The sequence below is a fragment of the Drosophila innubila genome (assembly GCF_004354385.1).
Source record: "Drosophila innubila isolate TH190305 chromosome 3R unlocalized genomic scaffold, UK_Dinn_1.0 2_E_3R, whole genome shotgun sequence".
NCBI classification, from domain to species: Eukaryota; Metazoa; Arthropoda; class Insecta; order Diptera; family Drosophilidae; genus Drosophila; species Drosophila innubila.
The window spans coordinates 18,074,422-18,097,177 of record NW_022995380.1 but is presented as its reverse complement, the minus strand read 5'-3'; the positions used below and the strand labels follow the sequence as shown (position 1 = coordinate 18,097,177).

At 36.6% G+C, this 22,756-nt stretch overlaps 4 protein-coding genes across 4 annotated transcripts; 2 read left to right on the top strand and 2 right to left on the bottom strand.

The window, feature by feature from the left end:
- The first annotated feature begins 1,925 nt into the window (after positions 1-1,925).
- On the top strand, positions 1,926-2,880 carry LOC117790852 (single-stranded DNA-binding protein, mitochondrial). The gene is made up of 4 exons (XM_034630460.1): positions 1,926-2,057; positions 2,126-2,213; positions 2,279-2,387; positions 2,458-2,880. Exons 1-4 carry the CDS (start codon positions 2,034-2,036, stop codon positions 2,675-2,677), a joined length of 441 nt encoding a protein of 146 aa, XP_034486351.1. The 5' UTR covers positions 1,926-2,033; the 3' UTR covers positions 2,678-2,880.
- LOC117790845 lies at positions 2,781-3,624 on the bottom strand. The gene is made up of 3 exons (XM_034630454.1): positions 3,427-3,624; positions 3,068-3,373; positions 2,781-3,006 (listed from the first exon to the last, which is right to left on the bottom strand). The coding sequence occupies exons 1-3, from the start codon at positions 3,583-3,585 to the stop codon at positions 2,815-2,817; spliced, it is 657 nt and encodes a 218-aa protein (XP_034486345.1). The 5' UTR covers positions 3,586-3,624; the 3' UTR covers positions 2,781-2,814.
- Positions 3,625-4,254: 630 nt separating this feature from the next.
- On the top strand, positions 4,255-10,675 carry LOC117790823 (organic cation transporter protein). Its single transcript, XM_034630422.1, has 3 exons — positions 4,255-4,555; positions 8,808-9,439; positions 9,500-10,675. Exons 1-3 carry the CDS (start codon positions 4,513-4,515, stop codon positions 10,490-10,492), a joined length of 1,668 nt encoding a protein of 555 aa, XP_034486313.1. The 5' UTR covers positions 4,255-4,512; the 3' UTR covers positions 10,493-10,675.
- Positions 10,676-11,259: 584 nt separating this feature from the next.
- Positions 11,260-22,005, bottom strand: LOC117790837 (protein sarah). The gene is made up of 2 exons (XM_034630442.1): positions 21,741-22,005; positions 11,260-12,791 (listed from the first exon to the last, which is right to left on the bottom strand). The coding sequence occupies exon 2, from the start codon at positions 12,782-12,784 to the stop codon at positions 11,891-11,893; it is 894 nt and encodes a 297-aa protein (XP_034486333.1). The 5' UTR covers positions 12,785-12,791; positions 21,741-22,005; the 3' UTR covers positions 11,260-11,890.
- Positions 22,006-22,756: the final 751 nt, after the last annotated feature.

The window sequence follows — 22,756 nt, the reverse complement described above, 5'->3', positions numbered from 1 at the left end:
TGGGGAAGAATGTGCGCTACACTATATATAAAGAGAGCTGCGAATTATGTGATGACTAACGTAAAACCCAAAAACTTTGATTATCAATTTTTAACTGAGATTAATTGGTTAAATTTTAATTTATTAAGGTAATATAATAGAAAATAGAGAATAGTAGATTTATAAGATTTATTTCAACTTAAAAGTTGTATAAAGAGAAAAATTTTAATTATGAAAATATATTTAAAATTTATATTTATTTTTTTTTATAGTTTTCAAAAAATAAATTATAAATATATAACAATTACTTTAAATATATTTTGTAAAGTAAACGTTTATTATTCCTGATGAGCTTAAAATATTTAATATAGTTTTAATAAATATATGTATATATTTGTTTTTATTTATTTGTATATTCAAAATGGCAAAATTAAGTTTGGATCCTTGGTTGGTCTTTTAAAACTAATATATTTGGGTCAAGTTATCTGCTAGTATCGAAATACCCGAGAAAATGACTGCTGCGTAGCACAATTGAAAGCTTCAAGACTTTGACTGGGGCTAGGGCTGGCAATATTCTTGTGACACCAGCCCATCACCAGCTCCATCACTAGAACCCAGCACCGAAATCCACATCCACATCGTCGAGTGCCCGAAGTTGTCGGTTGGCTGTCGTCATCGCCTGAATTTGAATGCAAAGACGTAGAGTTGTAGAGAGATTGTTGTTGTTGTTGCGTCTCATTGCTGGCTCGTTGTTGTTGCAACAACACAAGAGCTACGAAAATATACATTCGTATATAAAACAAATGATTTTGTTTTTCCTTTTCGTTTCGCGCTCACTGCAGTTCTCAATTGAGATTAAAATGGACTTTCTGGCTTGTATAGTATTAAACAAAATGGCGACCGTTTAAAATGGTGGTTCACTTAATATGCTTCGGCAATAAACGAAGACAGCCTGCGATCATACATCCTGGTTCGTGTTGAGCCGAGCTTATTTATTTGACTGTATGGTATTTGTGAACGAAAATGCTGAGAAAACGACGTTCGCAATACACATTAATATTTCACAAAAAAATTTGCGAGTATGATTTAAATATTATTTTAGTGTTTTAAACAAAATTAAAATAAGTAAGCTTTTGATTGCAATAAGTCTATTTAGAATAATATATAATGAACAATTTTGAGCTTGTATAGTTGTAACATAAATTCGAATTATGCTCAGGTTGTGAAATGATAAAACCTAACTAAAATTTTTAACTGAAGCACAAACAAGAACAGCAAAACAATAATCATACTAAAATACATTTACTCTATTCTTGCAATTAGTATTATTTTTTAAGAAACTAAAAAAGATAAAATAAAAGAAAATCTTAAAGCAAAAATCTTTAATGTAAATCAAAAAATAATTTGAAAAAAAACACAATACATACGCAAATATAAAGAATTTGTTTTAAAAGATTATATTTATAATTTATTAAGTGTTTGGCGGGCTTTTTTTTATGAGTTAGATCAATTATATAATCATTGGCTTAGCTTAAGCGCCATCTAGCTAACGAACACTGCCTTTAAAGCGCCACCTATTATTGTACGGTTACATACTGTAGTGGCAGCCTTCGTTTGTTTTGCGAAACATAAATACACCACCTATGGTTTTGTTGTAGAAGTACTTTGTGAACCACTTTTGAGTTTGTCAGTTGACGATGAATAGTTCAATCGACCTAAATAGGAACGACTTCGGTCTCGGTGATAAAAAAAAATGGACGTCGGACAATTTAAATGCGAAATCATTTCTAGTTCTTTTGGCAATACATCATTTTTTGTAAGGTTTAAAGTGATTTTGTCAAGAAAATGGTGGGAAAAATAACTATCGCACTTTTTTTGAATTAATAGCCGCCAGACGTTCAAACTATCGATATTTCTCCAGATTCAAAGCTGCCACATCGGTTTAAAAAAACAGAAGCCGCCTCCACGAATTTCTAATCGATTATCGATAAGAATAAACAGCTGTTCACTCAAATTAAAATCGCATTGCCGCTTTATAAAAACACGCTGAGAAAATGATGCAACAAAGCAAACGCATTGTAAGTAAAGTGCTTAAGAAACAGATGCAAACAGTACAAATATGTAATACTAAATAATGCATTTGCAGTTGACGCCAGTCATAAACGGACTTCGCAATTTGACGGCACGAGGTGCCGCCAGTACGTCGGCCGCTGCGCCCGCCAAAATTGAAAAAAGTACGTAGAGAGTTTCTATGCGAAAACATAAATGGAATAAATCTACCTATTAATTTCATACATAGCTGTCAACAATGTAACTATATTGGGACGGGTGGGTGCCGATCCGCAGCTGCGCGGCTCACAGGAGCATCCAGTGGTCACATTTTCCGTAGCCACACACACCAACTACAAGTGAGTTACATGCAACCACAATAGTTTCCAAAAGAACATAAGTTTTATTTTTGTATTATCTGAATTATAGATATGAAAACGGTGACTGGGCTCAGCGCACCGACTGGCACCGTGTGGTCGTCTTTAAGCCCAATTTGCGCGATACAGTATTGGAGTATTTGAAGAAGGGCCAGCGCACCATGATTCAAGGCAAGATTACGTATGGAGAGATCACCGATCAGCAGGGCAACCAGAAGACCAGCACCAGCATCATAGCCGACGATGTGGTCTTTTTCCGCGACTCCAACTAACATAGAATGTAACCAAAGTATAACTCCTAATCCTATAGTCCTAAGAACAAAGTTGAACTTGTTTTGCATTTATTTACATACCCATAATGTAAACGATTGTTTTGTAAATTCATACAGAAATAATGCTATAATAAGGCCTAGTTCTGGTATATATCATTAATTACATTGGCCATTTCACATGTGCACTTGGTTGTCAGGCTGCTAATTTTTAGTCTTTTGTTTAATTCATCATAATTGCTAGCTACCTCTTTTGTCATGCATTCCAGCTTATTTATCTGATTCTCCATCATGTCCAGTGTATTTTTATGATAGTCCATGATCTTGGTGATCTAACGCAAACGTGTGTTTCTATATATATAAGATCGGTAGTATATTTCAACAAGCTCTTACCAACTTAATGGGCTCTAAATACTTGTAGGCCTCGATGTTATACTGTTCGATATCGTCCTTAAGCTTGTTGCACTGTGCAGCTGAACGATCCGCTGACAGAAGTAACTTTAAAAGAACCAGATAGTTGCTGTACTTGAATTGAATATTAGTGAATGTTAAAGATGTCGAAGCGTCTACATATGATGATTCGTAGTGCGAAATAATTTTCTCCGCCTCGAGCAATTCGAATTCGTTTTCCTGCAATTCCAGTTCCGTTTGAAATACACAATTTTTTAAGGTGTCCACAAACTGATCTACAAAAGCAAGCTGCAGGCGGTTTTATTGCATAAATTGAAATATATATTATTTCATTATCTCACTTGTTTTGCATTTTCCTGACAGTTATGTTCTTGCTCACGTATGAAGTTTACTTTGGTATCAAAGAGCTTTTCGAATTCCTTTGTATCATTTATTAAAATGGTGGATAGCATGTCCAAATATAAAAAAGACATTGGGTCCGATATGGATGACTCGCACATGTTTAAAAAATTTCTATAAAAATAATTTCAGATAAATTCAACAAACCGTTCAATTTCGAAATAAAAATATATTTGATATGATGTGAAAAAGGCATACTTGTATAGAAACTTTTAAGGAACTTAAAAAATCTTTCAATATAATGTTTGATAGGTAGGTTAGGATTGGCTCTGGAATTTGCGTAACATATTTATTACCTGTAAAGTTCGCAATCTAAACCCACAATCATGCACATTTTTCTGAACTCTGTATAACGAATTTGTGTAGGTGGTAAAGACTATAATAAAAAAAAAGCATTAGTTTATAAATATATTTTCAGTGGTGTTATAAACATTCTAATTATACGACCCACGTGCTGCATGGAAACAGAACCAAACTGTGATGCTGATCTTTGGATCTCCTTTATTGAATGCTTTGCCGTAGGCTTATCGATAATGAATTATGTCACTGAAATCAACAACAACAACAATAAATTCAGCAAATACTCAAACGGAATGATCCGTACTCAATCGGAAAGCTTTTCCATTTAAATGTACATACATACATGTGTGTTTAGGTATGTACATATATATAAAAAGTGAGAGAGGGAGCAGCGTGTTATCGCCGCTTGTCTGTTTGTTTTCATGTGTGAGTGTTATTCAGTCGCGACTCGAAACGATTCGCATACTCAAGACCCATTCAGTTGGCTTTCAGCTTTTTGCCAGTTCGGCGGCGCTTAAAAGTTTCCAGCGCATCGAGTCCGATCTCGATTTCGTATTCGATTTCCCAGTTGTCTCAGTGTTACTGATCTAAATCATATAACAACTGCCAAACGCTGAAGTCTCCACAGAAAATGCAAATTGTTAACAATTGAACAAAAAGAGACTAAACTATAACTTAGACTGCATCTAAGTTTTTTTTTAAGTGCCGCTCGATTTTCTTAACGAAACATGGCTGTGGATTATGTGCTTGAGGACCTTATGGGAAAATTGGGTGAGTATTTAGTCAACAGAGCAGATCAGCAATAGAAATTAACTGTGTTAACAGTTGCCAAGTATGCTTGCTCTTATCGACTGGGCTTATCAGTAGTGTGAGCGCTTATCAGCTGCAGCGACAACTTCCGTTATCCTCATAACTGCATGCTAAATTCGGTTATCCACCTGACAAGTCTTATCACATGTCTCGGCAAAGCACTTGTTATCAATTTAATTTACATCGAGATCAACAGACGACTTTTCTCTGCTAATCTATGCGGTGTTTTCGTTGTTGTTTTTTTTTTATTGTCCGGCTTCGGTCTATCAGGTTTGGCGCCAAAGTGTTTAAAAGCGACGCGCTAATACAATTTTAATTACAGCTTTTTCTAATTTAATAAATCTCAAGGTTAGCTAAATTGATAGACGTGTAGAACAGTATGACAGTATGTCAGTTGTGAATCGTAACGAGAGCGATCGCTTGACATTCATCATTTGTGAAACCTTCTAACCAAACATGTGAGATACAATTCCGATTGTTTCTTTAGAATATCAGTTAATAATAACTAAGGCCAGCATCATTGTCAAGTTATAGTCGTAATACTCTAGGGTGCGATGGCAATGTATTCATTCAATTTACACGTACATATACTATGTATGTTCAAGAGAATGCGATCAGTTAAAATCGTTCAATGGGAGACTTCATTGTATGCTAAACAGTTGTATTAACTAATGCAAATACTAATTGATATGCCAATAGTTACATATAATTGAAATAAAAGCTTATAAATCTACATATTTAGCTTTTTTAACTTTACTTACTATAAGAAATCAATATTTTAAATTACAACTCATAAATGCTTGTGTATAAAAAATGGAAAACGTGTTTATCATACGACGTCAACCCACGATCAACTTAAGCTGCAACCGGCAACGGGATTAACGACCGCATTAGCAACTTTTTCTTAACACGAAACACATTTGCACTTTTGTACAAATGCATGTTAATACATACATACATATGAACATATGACTCCAAGAAATGCGAAAACCCAAAAACAGGTTTCTCCTCGGTTTAATTTCTAAACTGCTTTAATTTCTTTTCTTTTTTTTTTTTTGCCGACAAAGTTTGCCGCTTTGTCGCGTGCTTGTTTTAGCACGGTGAACTACGTAGTCAAGGCAGAGTTTTAATTATTCGCTTAGTTCAAGTACTTCTACTGTGTGTAACGTGAGTCTTGAGGGTTTTTTACGTTCTTCTTTATGCATTAATCGACACGCTTTAACACTCTTTGATTACATTTATTTGATTATTTCGAAACTTTTTACTGTGCTACAAAGTCAGTCGACCTTCAGAATTTGTTTGTTATTTTGTCTGAGTTCCGCCGACAAACATGTCGATAAGAACAATATTTAACAAAGTTCAAATAATGTTCGCTTCCTGTAAGGTTCCCTTTTGGCTGTTTAGGAAAGATACCCTAAGATAACATAGTTCGTTTTTGCCCATCAACCTTCCTGAATTATTAATCTCATAATACATTTTTAGCATATGTTTAATAGTGTTAAGCGATAAGTAATTTAATATATAATCTTCTTTCGAATAAAATAAGTGTATAAAATAGCTCCTTCTAGACACATTTTATAGGGTATAACAGTTTGGTGTATACACAATATGTGTAGTATTATAATTGCATGTGGAAAATTTCAAATCCATCACATAAAATAAAAGCAGCTTTTTCAAACCACAACAGCAATAGTTATGCTTAATTCTTTTGTTTAATATTCGGTTTTGTGCTTTTTGTGGCTTACGCAAAGTTTTGTAACGTGTATGTAATTACAAACTAGATAATGCACATCAAAATGCAAAAGCAAGAATTAAATCAATGCCAAAATATCCACAATTTAAAACACATGGAAATAGAATACAAAGCAGAGTTCTACTAAAGTGCACTTGACCATAACATTATTTATATAACTGTATGCATCAAATTAACACATGAAAGGTAATTCACAATTGTGAATTTTTATGAATATATTAAATAATTAAATATTTGGCAAAATTAGTAGGAAAGTTAGTTGTTAAATTTTTTGTTTTATGTATATTGTAGATAGCAAAGAAAAGAAAAGAGCTTATCTGTTCAGAATAAAGTATAAAATTCAACAGTTGCTTAGAAACAAATGTCTTATTATGGATTTGACAGTAGTATAGGGAAGTGGAGGGAATAACAGTGAATTGAGAGCCAGATTGTTATACTTACTATATAGAAAAGTGATGTATCGTAAATAATACATTTGAAACATAGTTTTTTACGGTATGGTCTTAGTTGTTTTTACACTAAATATTGATGAGGTTCTATGTGGCAGTCAAATAGAAAAATGTATTTATTATTATTTATTGTAATAAAATGATCTAGATAATGGAAATACTCCATTTATGAATTGAAGTGTATCGCCAATGCACGTTTTATGCCATGTTTGATTAGTTAAACAATTGATTTATGTGCCATAGTTTGTTCAAGAGGTATTTAGGAAAAAAAAAAAACTGGGCTAATACTCTAGCAACAATTGCTACAAACGAGCAACAAATTTATATCTGTAGTATATGCATTATAGTATGTACTTGTCAGTGGAATGGATGGGGAGATTGTGCTCTGATAATCCGTTATGATTTGGCCGTCAGCTTATTTATTGCCGTTTGTTTTCATTTTCATTATCGTCACTTATCGATCGTTGTTTGTGTCATTCTGATTATGTATGTATATGAGGCGTAATTGAATTTAATTAGAGATTGTCGCAATGTCGAATTGGTGTTAATTAAAAAATTATTGTTACAGTCTCAGGTCTCTGACATAATACTTAACACACTTATTGTGTGATCCAACGCAGATAAAAATTTAAAAAATTCAAAAATTCTTAGACAATTGTATCACGTGTGACATATGTACACCGTTACTTTGCCCCGCCCAAGTGGAGCATGAATTGAACGAATTGTGGACCACAAATCAATTGTAATTGTCGATTGAACATTGGACCGTTCACATACATATGTCAACAAATATCTAGGCAAAGAAATTTACACAGTGTCTGTCCACGAGTAGCGAGATCACAGCGCAGTCTATGAAAAGCTCAAATGCCTTTTGTCATAACCAATTCAGTGCAGTCAGTCCCCATACCATTCCCAAGCAACGGAACGATATCAATGCCTCACTACGTCAATAGCCCATATCTAAAAAAGAGAAACAAAAACTATAGGCAAATATTTCAACGCTTATTTGTATGCCAATCAATTGGAATCGAATAGAATAAATTTTCCTTGATTTAATTGTAATATGTTTTGATATGACGACAATTCCGGTGGCGCCGTTAAAAATGCCAAACTACGCCCATCATCACGTATTCGATAACCCACTTTGGCAATTTAAATAGCTTATCTGTTGTTGATAATCCATTATGATTACCATACATCGTTAAAATATTATCCAATATAAATATTACGGAAGAGCTTTTTAAGTGTTTTTAACAAACAAAATATCTCTTTGAGGCAGGTGTACGAAATAGGAAAAATTAAAATCTGTACGTGCTTTAAAATAGAATGAACATTAATAAACCTTTTGAGTATTCAACTCAAATTCAGTTACATGGAATGTGTATTATATTTTTTACATTTATTTTCCCCATGGGGTAGGTTTAAAATGAACTTCTGCATTTGTGATAAGATCACAAAATTTTAATTGGGTATTTAGATTAATACAAAGTCGAGTCTAATGTACTTAAGGAAAATAAGAAAACATGCATTAATGCTTCAAGAAATAAATGTATTTTTAACTGAACGAATACGTTCAATTTAAAAGTGTCGTTTTCTAATAATTATGACATCAAAGTAAATATCGAGATTCAGAGGAATAGATTTTTTTTTAACAAATTTATAAATGCATAGTAAATTTAGATGCCAAACTATATTCAAAATGACATTCCGCTTAAAAATAGGTACAGTTTTGCCAAAGTTATGACAGTTCGTATGGAATCTTTAGGCTCCGAGGCTATTACAATATATTCTGTGTGACTCTGTACAAATTCCCCACTTAATTATATCTAAAAATAGATTAATATTAGTAGACAAATCAACTATGCATATTAGCGATCGATTACAATTAAGAAAAAAACAAATGAAATCATTTTATAATTTTGCATTGTATTACGACATATTTATACTTATAATCATTCATCATTAAATGTTCTGTTAATATAGTTTTTAATGATTTTACTGGTTTTCTAAGGTGAATTTGGCAAATACCAATTCATTCAGTTCTTCCTGCAGGTGCTGTCGGGACTGACAGCGGGACTTCATATGTTGTCACTGGTGACTGTCGCCGCAGTTCCGGAACATCGATGCTTCATTCCCGGTGTGGACAACAGCAGCTTATCCCAGATGCCGTGGAACTCGAGTGAAATTCTACAGGCAATTCCAACGAATGAAAAAGGCGTGTTGGATTCTTGCCACATGTTCAATATGAGCGCTGGCGATCAGAGTCAGATTCCCTGCGAAAGCTATGTGTATGACACGACCTACTACAAGTCGTCCCGTACTATTGACTGGAACTTTGTCTGTGAGCGGCGTTGGATGGGCTCCATCATTCAGACTGTGTTCATGTTGGGTGTCTTTACGGGAGCTGTCATGTTGGGTGGTCTGGCCGATAAGGTTGGTCGCAAGACCGTCTTCTGCTGGTCGGCGCTGCTACAGCTGATTGTCGGCGTGGGCGTGGCCTTCATTCCGGAATATTTTTCAGTGCTGGTAGCACGCTTTTTGCTGGGCATTGTCGGCTCGGCGGGCGCCTATATATGCGGCTTTGTGCTGACCATGGAACTGGTGGGTCCCACCAAGCGCACAGTGTGTGGCATTACTTTCCAGGTGAGTGAATTTGGAGTTCATGTTCTAGGAATCCATACGAAATGCTCTTCCCATTTTCAGGCTGTCTTTGCTGGCGGAATTATGCTGGTGGCCGGATGGGGAGCCATCATTAAGGATAAACAGATGCTGCAGGTGGTCTATGGGCTGCATGGTTGTCTGTTTTTGGCCCATTGGTGGTTGCTGGATGAGTCACCGCGATGGCTTTGGATGCAGGGACGAGCTGTCGAGGCTGTCGATATTGTGGCTAAAGGTTTACGCATTAATGGCTCGAACACACCCGTGGATAAGGATTACTATGTGCAAAAGGCCAAGCAACAGGCTGCCGTGGAGGAGAAGTCCAGTGCCGGCCTCAGTGATCTCTTCCGGACACCCAATTTGCGCATGAAGACGCTTAATGTTTGCCTCTGCTGGTTTGCCAACTCGATTGTCTATTACGGTTTGTCCCTAAGTGCGGGCAAGCTCAATGGCAATCCCTATCTCATGATCTTCCTAATGGGTCTGGTGGAGTTCCCTACCTATATAACCCTGATGTTTGTCTTGGATCGCCTCGGACGTCGCTCGATCACATCCACCCTGATGCTGGGTGGCGGAATCTGCTGCATTGTGGCCGCCTATATTCAACAGGGCAGCACGCTGTCCACCAGCATTGTTATGCTGGGCAAGCTACTCATCGCCGGCTCCTTTGCCGTCATCTATAACTACTCGGCGGAGCTCTTTCCCACCGTGGTCCGCAACTCAGCTATGGGCTTGGGTTCGATGTCAGCGCGTCTTTCAGGTGCTTTAACACCATTGATTACACTGCTCGGTGACTCATTTGATCCAAAGATTCCGGCTGTGTTGTTTGGTGTGGTGGCTTTGCTATCAGGTTTCTGGGTTATGTTCTTGCCCGAGACTAATAATAAGCCCATGCCAGAGTCCATAGAGGACGGCGAGAACTTTGGAAAGGGCGACACCTGGTTCAGTCAATGTGCTGGCGGTAGAGGACGCAAGGACAGTATTTATCCCGATGATCCTGACCAAATGGTGCCACTCAAAACTATCGAAAGCAAATAGAAAATTCCAAAAATTCTCGTTTTGTTAAACATTCTCATATACACATGCACACGCAGGCGTTGTTTGCTTTTGCCGTGACTTTATTTAAGATTCATCATGTTAATAAATTGAGATTTTTGCTTGGGACAAAGACCGAATGCATTTTCGGCCGTAGTTTCACGCCTACTCTTGTTTTTGTAAAAATTGTGTCTCTTTGGGGACTCCAGCACTGAGCATTAGGGGGCATTCTATTATATCCTCTATACAGCACAATTTCAGTCAGCCCTAAAGTATGCTTTAAAAATATTCAAATCTTGACATCTGTAGATTTTCTGGTATAACAGGTCAGGATATGATATTTGTTATTTTTCCCATGGAATGAATGACCATTTTTATTTTCCCCCGCAAATCGAAAACAATTTCTGTAATAATAATAAAAAAGATTTGAAGAGTTTGTTATCTATTTGAATTTGTATTTGCTTCAGGTTTTTGTTTTTGGTACATTTGAGAACATTCATCATTTTTAAATTGAATATAATTCCAGCTTAGCTTTGTTTGTTATTTTTCTTGCCCATTGTAATTTTAACTAATATGTTTAAATACGTATTTCAGTATATCAAATACATGTAGATATCTGAGCTCTTTTTGGCTTACAATTAGATCAACATTTACATATACACACACAGATATAATATGATGAACATAAGTATTTATATCTGACCTCGCGGGGTTCTTTTTTCGCAATAGTTTTCGTACTGGTTTCCGTTTCCGCTTTTTGTTTTTTTTTTAAAGCAGCTAAACACAGACAAATACATACAGAGTTTAGTAACATTGAAGGTGCAGTTACCTATTGTGTGGATAGCCAGCGTATAACAAGTAACGAGTAACGATTGCAGACACCGATATCGATACAAGCACGGATACAACGGATACAACGAGTACAACAAGACACCAAGAGCGAGAGCGAGACACAACGCGATTTCGTATGCAAACGAGAAACACATCTAGAATTAATTAGCAACTCCAATTGGCGCACATTAAGATAAGCTAATCTTCGATAAATGCTCGACGGCTACACGCGGAAGTTGGGGGACAAATGAAACGCTCAAAAACGAGAGAGCAATAGATAGTACGAGTACGAGTACTTAATACAAAACATAGCTACATGTAAATTAATCACAATCGAATTTTATAAAATTATTTACAAACAATACTCAACCATCAGGCTGAACTCAAAGCTGACCATCTTGTCTGCCCCACCCACTCATCTCATTTTCCATTTGAATTCAGCAGGTCAGTTCAACGCTTCAGGTCTCAACACAATAACCTGTGACTTTCCAAAACGATGCTCTATGCTGGGCGTGGAGTGCTGTCTCTTCCAAATCATTCAAAGTTCACTTTTAAGCTTCATCTTGGCGCTTATGCACGCTCCGGACACTTGGTCTGTACAATGGGTGCTTTGGGCTGAACTGCAGCAACTCCACTTCCACTTCCACCGCCTCCCTCGGGCACCATGGCCGTGTGCACAATAATGGCTGGCTGATCCTCGCTCTGTGGATGCAGCTCATGCGATTCACCCGGCGTCAGGCTGGCCAGAGCGGCAAGTAGATCATGATTGACCAACGGTTCACCCTCCTCGCGTGGTTCCCAGCCCGCTGGCGGCGATGCGGGCGGTGAGATCAGGAACTGTTTAACCGGCGCCGGCGGCTGTAAATTCTTGTTGCTGACAGGTGTAACCGGCTGTGCAAAGTAGCAGGTAATCACCGTCTTCTTGTTAAACTCATACTGATGCAGCTTGATGCGAGCATTTGCCGCTGCAATCGCGTTGTCATAGTTCACCCGCAGTCGTCGGAAGCTGCGCAGCCATTGAAAAGTAGCCGATTCGCAAAATGTGCGAAATAGTTCCTCCATGGCATGCTTCAACTCCGGATTCGCAAACACCTCCGAGTGTATGTTGGTCACAATTATCGATGTGGGCAAATCATCAAATGAATCGGCATCCACCTCCGGCTCCGTATCGCTATCCACATCTCCTTCCGGCGGCAACGTTGGATGCTGGGTGGGCAGACCGTCAGCGGCATTAATATAAATATCCTGGTCTGGTGACAGCTTGTCTATGCTGCCGCTTCCTCCGCTGCCCGCATTACTGTTCTGCGCCGATTTCAATTTGCTGTTGTTGCTGGCATTGTTGTTGTTGTGATTGTTGCGCGGTGTTGTCGTTGTAGAAGTTGGTGTAGGTGTCACATCGTCGACGTCCTCATCGCCACTTGCCGCTGTGGCGGCATTGTTATTCGATTTGCCCGCGTCGGACATGGCTGGGCTGTAAGTAAAAAGAGACGAGGGGAAATAGGTGAGTGAGGAGTGAATATATGTAAATTCAAGTTCGCAAACCTCAAGGTTTTCGTTCTAGATCGGCTTTAATTTTATAATTTTTTTTTCATGAATATTAACAACAAAATATTTGGTTTCCAAGTTTTAAAAGCATCTAAGTTAAGATAATGAATTTATTAGTTTTTTGCTATTTCAAAACCAAACTTAAAAATTATATATTATTATATAAACTAAATTGTAAAATATCAAAAAAAAAAAAGGATCAAATTTATGTAATTATTTTACATTTTTCCAACACAAAACATTTTTTTAGAAAGGGAATTCGGGTCATCACATTATTATTTAAAAATCGGCCTTTATAAACCATCCAGAGATCCTTCAAGTAATTACTTTTAAAGCAACACTCGCTTAACACTTTACTTCCAATTTGAGTTGTTCAAACTTTCCGAGTCCGCCCATGTAATTTACATTTTAGCATTTTCCATTTACGTAACACGTTAAGAACAAATTTCAAGCGTCACACGACAATGACGACAACTATAAATTGCCGACCAAAAATGTGCGGCACAATTCGTAAAAAGAGCTACAGACGTGTCTAAGAATATTGTAGGACGATTGCGTTTGGGTTTAATTTAGAAATGTGAAAAACAATTGCAGCAGAGAAAATAAGGAGAAAGGTCGGCAATAGAAGGAAACTTAAGTATCGGCACGTGATGGCAATCAATAGGTTCCGCCACCGGTTGATGACGCACTGTTGATTCACAAACTGTTCTTGAATTTGTTGTTACGCTAAATTATATATTCACATGTATTAATAAAATGAGCGAGTAAGAAAGAGACAGGGAGAGGAGTGATTAATAGTATTGGAAAATTTTTGTGAATGAATGAAAATGAGCAAAAGTGTCGCGACAACAACGCGATTGGCGTCAGTACAATGACGTCGTCTTTGTTTATATCCTTCGTCCTTGGGCCGTGTTCCTTTCTTCCTTTGCGTTTGCTGTTGTTAACATGGCGGCACCTGTGACTAAGTTCAATTTGCCGACTCCAAATAGTCAGAACTTTTAGCCAGTTTTATTATTATGATTACTACTATTTTTGGCTTAGCATAGTTTTAGATTGGCGCTCAATTGTATGCTATAAAAAGAACACCTTTCCCTTCAACAAAGAAAGCCAGCTGCTACTTTTATAGTGTCGCCATAGTGAGTGATTGAACAAATATGCTTACTGATTCACTCATTTCTTTGTACACTACAGTTCAGAATGGCTTTGATTAAGGTCCATCTCTGGCGCGCTCTACACATCTCAAATTGGCGGTGTTTTTGCAACTAGTTTTGTTTGGCTACAAGTTTCAAAATATTTGTTGAAAGATTTGATAAAATTCAAAATTAATTGAATTAAATTAAATTTATTTTAAAACATGAGGCATACAAATAATTTTATTTATATTTTAAAATACGAAAATAATATATCTTGTTGAAATATTAATTAAATTTATGGCAGCCAAATTTGGTGACTGCGAAAATATAAACAATAAATTAATTTTATTTCAAGAACATTGACATTACATTCAGCTCTTTTTAAAAACCAATCTCCAGACATTTGTGAAATTCAGTTCAGAAATCGCATTTCCCAAAAAAAAGAACACGGCAGCACAATATGCTTCAGATATAACCACTGAAGTTTATTAACCACACTTGTGGTTTGCTTTTCATTAAATTTAAATACGTTTACGAGCTGGGGCGATGTTCTTCTATGTTGTATCAAATTGGCACCTTACGCCCCATTAGGGTAAGTCAAGTTGACTTGGACTCTGTCTATAACGCGACCACCCGCAGTTAAAAGCTCTGGTTGCTGTTTTCACTTGTATTTTGCTGCCACTTCTCTTGTTGGGCTTAGCGTTGTGAACACATGCAGTGAGAACGATATAAAGTACTTTAATACAATGACAAGTAAGCTTCAGTCGAGAGTGCCCGACTACTAAATACCTTACACCCTAATGCTGTACTAGGAATTAAAGTATTTACATTTTCACAACTTAATATACCCTTCGCAATGGGTATAAAAACAATACCCAAATTGAAATGACGACAGTGAACCTGTCTGGATGGGGAGGAACCAGGACAACGTCGATGGTAACTGCGAGGTGTTGATCTATTTCTGGATGATTGGTTTCCTTGAAAACTCACACAGTTGTTACCCGTCCGGAAGTTAATCTCCGGGCCTGCATGACGTGTGCACTTTGTTTGGCTCTTTCGTTTGCCGGAGGGGAGTGGCTGGTTATGACCCTCAATGAATGGGTTTTTGGTACCGTGTTTTGCAGCACGTGTACGCATAGTGTGGAAACAAAAAACTGCAAGTAAGCGTGTAGAGTGACGATGGACTTTGTAAACGACCGGCTTGCATGCAAATTGTGTAGTTCCTCGATGACGTCATCATTGTTTGCATGCTAAAATAATGGCAACAACATACTGTTATGAAAGCAGCAATAAAAGCAAAACGAACGAAGAATGCTTTAAAATAGACAAAGACTGCAAAGTGGAGTACGGAACCCAGTGTGGCTAAACATGATGATGAATTGCCTGACGGTCGTTATCCTGGGACCTTCACTCATTCATAATTGCTGTCATCATTATATCAAGTGGGTGGCCTGGCACTCTAAAAAGATCCTAGAGCCATTGCGGCCGATTAGCAACTAAATCCTTACCAGCACCATTAAATAATTGCCTTCAAATGGATAATGTACGAGTATTTTACAAGGCGAAGCTGAATATATATTAATAGAACTAAGTTGTTGTTGCAAAAAATGCGGAAAATCGGCAAATAATTCTGTCCAAATACGTCTCAGAATTTGCATCAATAACTTATCCTTGGAAATGAAGCTTTGGTTGTTTAAAGTGTTTCCATTTTAAATTGAATTAACCGAGTTCATTTGAAATGGTTTAGTTTGCAGAAAAGAGTTTAGTTTGGTTTACCTTCTGGATACCAAACATTCCAAGCATCATAAATCCCAACTGTAATTGACAGATTTAAAGCCGAGCTAGAATCCATTCTAATACTGCAAGCACTTTAATCTAAAAATATCTGTTTGACAATTTCCTTCAGGCCCATGTAACAAATTTGAAGCCTTAGGAGGAGGTTCAAAGAATTTCTTTTCGAACTAAGTTAATTGGATTTCATTGTAAAATGCAGTTGGATGTTTAGTAAGAAAGCGTGTTTGGCATCAGTTAATTAGACAAAGTGCACCTTGAACTGAAACTGAAACTGCAATTGCGACTGCAATAATTCGTTATATTTTTCCTGACCTTTTACAAGTAGGACAAAATTCAAGCACAACATGTTTGGTTCTTGTCATTTCAATGTCAACGCGTGGGAATAATCTAATATTGATTGTACGCAGGAATCCGAGCTCGCAATGTACATGAAACTGAAACAAGTGTACTTGATTCGGACCACGCACATGTGCATTGGTAAGGTTCTCTGCAATCGAGGCATGCACTGTTTCAAATTTAATTACAACTTACTGTATGCCTTTCAGACCGACTGGCCCCCAGTCTGACCAACTGTTTACACAAAATTCGTGGAATTTATTGCAGAAAAAACAGCATCAACATCAATATCAACATCAACTGCGACTGCATCTTGCTGTCTAATTTGTGATTCCGTGAATTTAACTCGTGCACATCCACAAAGTTGGCACAGTAACCGGAGCTGTTGATAATATATGTTCTATTGACCAACTGTACCTGACAACCAAAAGGTCATCATATATCTCCATGCGTGGACACTGCAAGCGTGGGCCTATTTCAGATAAAGAAATTAAAGGCGTAGGTATACCCTGTGCTTGAAATTTGTCTCATTTTTAAGAACTTGATTTTGTAAATGCCTGACGAAACAGCTTTTAGTGTTTAACTTGAGAATCAACAGAACTCGTGCCGTTAAGAATAATTCATTTAATTTGCTATTCTTTGCAATTCTTAAAATAGCAATTTTAGCTATAATTTTATCATTTCCCTTTTAGCCATTTGGCACACGTATAACTTTGCTGTCTATTTATCTACTCAGAACTCTCAAAATAAATATAAAATCTATTCAAGACACTTGGGATTTTAGCCAGCAACAGCTGCTTGACTCAAAAAAAAAGTTTTTATTAATGAATAAGCGGGAAAAATGAGACTTCTCTTTAGATAATCTGCGCTTCGTTCTTATTAACTGGAAACACCCACGACTCGAGCTATTTTCATCTCAAGCTTTTAGCTGCATCCTCCTAAAGTTGGCTATACTTTTTATAAACCGTCTATAATTGAACATTATGTGTTAGTTGGTTGGCAACTGTAGCAAAAAGTTGCTGTACAGCTACAATATTTACATGAGCATACAGGGCGTATGCGCAATATATTTTATATGCAAACTTGTTGTTACAGCGTGGGCGCGTTGCATGCAACACGTACAGTTGGAAGAGCTAATGATAGTTGAAATTGTCAATTGAGCTTACAATAACAATCTACGAGTGTATGTTACTTTGATTTATGCTTAACTCCCTCTTCTCTTTAGAACTCATTCTCATTTTTTGAGTTGCCTCATTAAACGTAATCCCGTAATCCAAACGACAGTCGCTTCCCGCATCGTCAATTATCGCAGGTTCTGAATGGGCTTTCGCAAAGGTACACATAATACTCCAGTAATCCAACAATCATCTATACACATCCCGTATATGTTACCCGCATCTGAGTGTTGAGGGGGTGTGTGTGGGTGTGTGTGTGTATATAAATGTGTATCAGATTCGTTGCGGCATTTTGACCTTCGGCCAAGCTGATGTATCGCTTTTGGTTGGCAGCTACAAAGCTGCCACAGCATTTCAGTTCACATTTCTGCTGGCTGAATGGATTTGCTCGTTATGACAATGGCAGCTGTGGAAATTACCCGACAATTTCAGACCTGAACTGTTAATTAAATCGCTTACACGCCAATGGGCAACCACAAGCTGCACAAATTCAACTAATGTACAAATTCCATTTATTCAAATAACTCGAAATTGACTTCAATCACAAATCTCTAGAAAATACGATAACAATTGTTTTCGAAATCTGAAACGTCAAAAAATTTAATTATAAGGATTCACAAAAGATTATCTGTTATAAGCTTATTTGAAAGTTCATTCAAATTATTACTTATTTAATTTGATTTTTTTATATCGTAGCGCCACAAGGATTTCTTAATAAATTAGTTCACTTTTGACAAAGTATAACTATTAAAAATTTAGTTTTGTAAAGGTTGGCATAATAAAAGCTGTGCATCAATAAACAATTGTTCGCAACACATTCATTAAGCATTACGTGTGTATAAAAATCTTGATTATGTTAGTTCCAGCAAACTTTCAAGGTATTTTTCACCTTGTTTGGCAAATTGAAGAGGAATAGTTACAAATTACACCATACGCATGAAACTATTTTTTAATATGAGACGCTTGTTGGAAAATTGCATTTCTACACCACACAAGCCTCAATGTCAGATGAAAAGTTTTCGGGGAACTCAAATAACAGTTTTTCTCTCCATCTCCCTATCTATACTTGTATATAACTTTGATCGTTATCAGACGAGTGCGGCCTTGGGTCTTCTTTGACTTATTTTGCAGACAAGCCCCTTTGTTGTCGGTTGTCAGTAACAACTGTGACATGTCAGAGCTGAGGCAAAAATAGTTTAGCAACTTTATGCAAAACGTTTCAACGTTTCAAATGAGACATGTGTTGCCAAAACACGACAAGACGTTAGCCGTTGACGAATTGTCAGTTAAATAAGGTAAAAGACATATGCAAGTGTGTGCGAATATGTTCCACATCCATGCAAATCCATCGCGTTCCACTGAATTCCATGTCGCATATCATAAATCATTGCCATGGTGGTCGTCATTGCCCGGCGCTTATCATTGACAGCGTTGCGTTGACGCACCATGTGAACTGAGCCCAGTTGCAGCCGGCAACAACAAGTTGTCCCCAGTTACTGGCTACGTTGATAACAATTAACAGTCGTTATTATCGTTAATTGAAGCACACATAACGAATTGTATTTATGCCCTAACTAAGCATGTTTAAGTCAAGGCGTCTGTCCACAATGCCAATCAGTAAGTACACTGATTGTAGCTGTGATTGTGCGACTGTATTGTTCAACTAAATACGACAAATACAATCGCTGTGACGTCAGTTCAATTACAATGCCGACCGACCAGTTCTAGTTAGTCTCAAGACTAACCGATTGACGAAAGAGTTCGACCGACCGACTGTGCTCAGTTCTTCAATTGCCAAGAGCAGGCAAAAATGAAACAAAAGCAATCGTAATTAAAAATAGCATAAGCCACGTCCAAATGAAAGAAAAAAAAATAGCAACTATACACATACATATGCACATATAAAAAAGCGATGAGTTGAATTTATTTTAAAATCAATTCATATCTTCTGCGTCAGCAACGACGCAAGCTAAGGAAATGCTATGTATGAAATATTTATATATCCTCTCATACCCAACTACATATTGGTCAACTGAATCAAAATACCAAGTCTTAAATTGCTTTTATGATTTCCACGTATTGTTTCTTGTCCATCGCTGTCTCTCTCCGTCTTTCTGTCTCTCTTTTTAATGACAGATGCTATCAAGCAAACCAAGTGTCTTATCGTGTGTCAAAAACATCACAAAGGGGCATAATTAATGATTGAACACTTTTAGAGAACATTGTTTCATTAATAAAGTAGCATGAGATACATGTGAATAGCATCGTAAATCCAGATTTCCTGAGTAAAGTATGTAGTTTTCTATATTGCCTTATTAAAGTGTTAACACATTTAATGTAATTGATAAAGCACAAACCTTTAATATGTAAAACGAAAAGAAAATTTGTAAGAAAGACAACCTTATTTTTATTTATATATTATTACAAATTTACTTATTCTAGTTTACTGTCGGTCCTTAAAATGATTGCAGTTGGGTAGGAAGTGTAGGTATTGTTACAAATGTGCTTATTCCAATCATGTTGTTTTGTTACCTCGACAGGTAAAAGCTGTCTAAAGATAAATTGTCGACTGTCGAGGGCTTTAAGTGGACACTGCCCTGTGGGCAGACACAGGTCGCAATGGGAATCAAGGGCGATATTTACAGGCTGCTTTTTATTCATTTATTGTTTGGTGCGAACAACTTTGACTACGACAACGCCCACAACTCACACATACAGAGAAAGAGCAAGTGAAAGTAAAAATAAAAATGAAAGCCTTCGAGCGAAAGAGCTGATTTTATTTGCATTTGAGAATTTATTGCTGTTGGCTTCTATGCTTTTGGTTTCTTTTTTGCTTATTTCCATTTTTCGATTCTTCTTATTCTTCTCTGGGAATTTGTTTAGCGAAGCAAACATTTCGAACAGTGAGAGAATGAGAGAGACTGAACTGCAAAGGGCACATTGCGTTGGTGACTTGCTCTTGCCCAAAGCAATTAAAATTTTCAAACACACAGTAGCAGAAGCAGAAAAAGCAACAATATCAACGGCAAAAACAAAGCATCTGTATACAAGGACGCCGCACATTTAAAATTCATGCGGCAAAAACAAAAGACACAGAGGCAACCATTCTAGTAGGTGTTGGGGTTACAGACTGTCAGTCACGGTCACGGCTAAAGGAACCCTTTGGACAGACCAGCTGATGGCCAGACCACGACTTGGGTATGAGCAATAAAATTCAATAATAAATATATACAAAAAAAAAAAAAAACAATAACAACACACAAAACAAGAGACCTTCAGATAAGAATACAACATACCCTATATCAATTTCAGAATACAAAAATAGAAAATGTAATATTTATTAAAATAGATCAAATAATTTTTTTAAATTGAAAAAAATGCATGAACAAAATTTTTAATGATTTTGTTAATTATATAAAGTTTTCGAAAAAATAAAAATTGTGGTTGAAACTGGAAGTAAACCATCTTTTTGATTTCGAAAATATGTTCGAAAAAACTAAATCTCTGATTTTTAAGGAGCACCAAAATTTTCGAAGAGCAATTCTCTTCCAAAACTCTACAGATTTCTGGAGCACACCTGTATATTTGAATTGTTTGTATTTAATGAGCTCGTGTTCTTCTGCCTGCGGTACATCTGAGTCCTACCCTTTTTATGTTGTTTATAATAACAGGGTATAGTAAAGAAAATATTTGCACCCACGCAAATACATACATAGCAAAAACGCAGAAATTCTTTTGCTGAAAAGTTTCCTTATTTGCAGGACGCCAATAATATATACAGTATTAACTCCCTAAAGCGTACAGCCATAGTTAAGGAAATGCTTATCGTTAGGAAAGAAAGTACTTTGAAATAACATACATTTATATTTATTGAATTTATAGTTTTTGTGGCTTTTACTGTAGTTTCAAAACTGTCTACAAATCATTAAGTAACTCTAAAGATCAATCACCTATTTATGCATATAAGCCCGCAATTTATCAGAAGTGACACGCCACAATCGGTGGAAATGGTTATAGCTATATATATGTACGAAATGTGATGGGAGGGGGGAAATTGTGGCAAGCAATTACGCTGCAACGCAATTACAATGCGTATTGTTGCAATGTAATGTAATAAATAATATTTTATGCCCAGTACTCGGCCGCACTAAAGGAAAGTTCAATGTTTATAAACAAAACGTGAGCAAACAACAACAATAACAACAATGTTAGGCAGCGCGCCATATAAAACAGAAACAACACACACACACACATACGCACGCAGAAGCAACAAACACATACATACATACTAGAGACCTGCACACAAAAAAGTACGTAAAAAACTTGCATTCTCGACTGCTGTTGTCTTTGTTGTAGCAAATGCATTACATAAGCACCTTATGCTTGCATTGCCTTCCAATTCTTAATTATCGCATTTGGTTCTATGCATTTACTTACGGTTTACAAACTATTTAAGATAATTACGCCGATGACGGCAAATTCTTCTGGGTTTGTTGTTGTTGTTGCTTTTCAGCCAATACGGCAAATTATAAGCACGGCTGGTATTGTTATTATTGGCTGGTTTGCTGGCCGCAATAAATAATTTGCCGATTGACAAATTTGTTGCTTAGTCCTTTGGCATTTGTGAAGCAGCAGTTAGTAGAATATTTCCCGACTTTTAGTCAGACGCGACGCGACACAACCGTTCACCACAAAATTCATTTCACAATTGTTTTTGCTAGAGTTGAACACAAAAACGGTGTGGCAACCTTGAATCCCAGAAAAAAATACCGATAGTTCCAACAAGAAAGCGAGATTCATATTTAGTACATTTCCAAAATCTATCTTTTCTTTAGTTCTTTTCTTCTTAGTTTTGAAGCTTGAATTTTGAACATTTTTCTGCGTTTTTTTTGGAGTTAAATTATAAACCTTCTTCCCCCGAGAGATGACGAAATTCAAACCTTCATTAAAATCACACCTTTATTTTATCTAACCTCGAACTATACATTTTCTTTAAAAACATTTATTGCGATATTATTGCTTAATTCAGTTCATATTTAAATTGTGCGCCGTTCATATTTAGACACAGTGTAACAACGTCCTAGAAAAAACTAACGCACTCACTAGAGCTGTCAACTTTAGTGGAAAAGATAGCTTGTACTAGCTGAAAATAATTTTTTTTACACTTTTCCATGGTAATCGAAGAAATACTCATAGCAAAATATAACTGAAAATATTTTGAAAATGGACATACTTCCGGCTTATAGCAATTTTCAAATTTGTCTAGTAGTCGAACACTGAAAATAGCCAGAGCTAGCTATAAAATAGCTATGCTGGCAGCAGTGTTTGTATTCGTCGAAAATACTGTTCTGTTAACATGGCTTGTAAACTATCGAATGTTAAACATCGCTAGTATCGAAGACATCGTGAAATGCCATTTAATATTGCGCTGCTTGTTTTGAATATTAAACAGC

Coding starts and splice junctions, on each gene's coding strand:
- LOC117790837 (XM_034630442.1), bottom strand. CDS start 12,784: ATGTCCGACGCGGGCAAATCGAATAACAATGCCGCCACAGCGGCAAGT.
- LOC117790852 (XM_034630460.1), top strand. CDS start 2,034: ATGATGCAACAAAGCAAACGCATT. Junction 2,058..2,125: donor TGCAACAAAGCAAACGCATT/GTAAGTAAAGTG, acceptor ATGCATTTGCAG/TTGACGCCAGTCATAAACGG. Junction 2,214..2,278: donor GCCCGCCAAAATTGAAAAAA/GTACGTAGAGAG, acceptor TTTCATACATAG/CTGTCAACAATGTAACTATA.
- LOC117790823 (XM_034630422.1), top strand. CDS start 4,513: ATGGCTGTGGATTATGTGCTTGAGGACCTTATGGGAAAATTGG. Junction 4,556..8,807: donor GGACCTTATGGGAAAATTGG/GTGAGTATTTAG, acceptor TGGTTTTCTAAG/GTGAATTTGGCAAATACCAA. Junction 9,440..9,499: donor TGTGTGGCATTACTTTCCAG/GTGAGTGAATTT, acceptor TCCCATTTTCAG/GCTGTCTTTGCTGGCGGAAT.
- LOC117790845 (XM_034630454.1), bottom strand. CDS start 3,585: ATGTGCGAGTCATCCATATCGGACCCAATGTCTTTTTTATATTTGGAC. Junction 3,374..3,426: donor GTCAGGAAAATGCAAAACAA/GTGAGATAATGA, acceptor AACCGCCTGCAG/CTTGCTTTTGTAGATCAGTT. Junction 3,007..3,067: donor ATTTAGAGCCCATTAAGTTG/GTAAGAGCTTGT, acceptor CGTTTGCGTTAG/ATCACCAAGATCATGGACTA.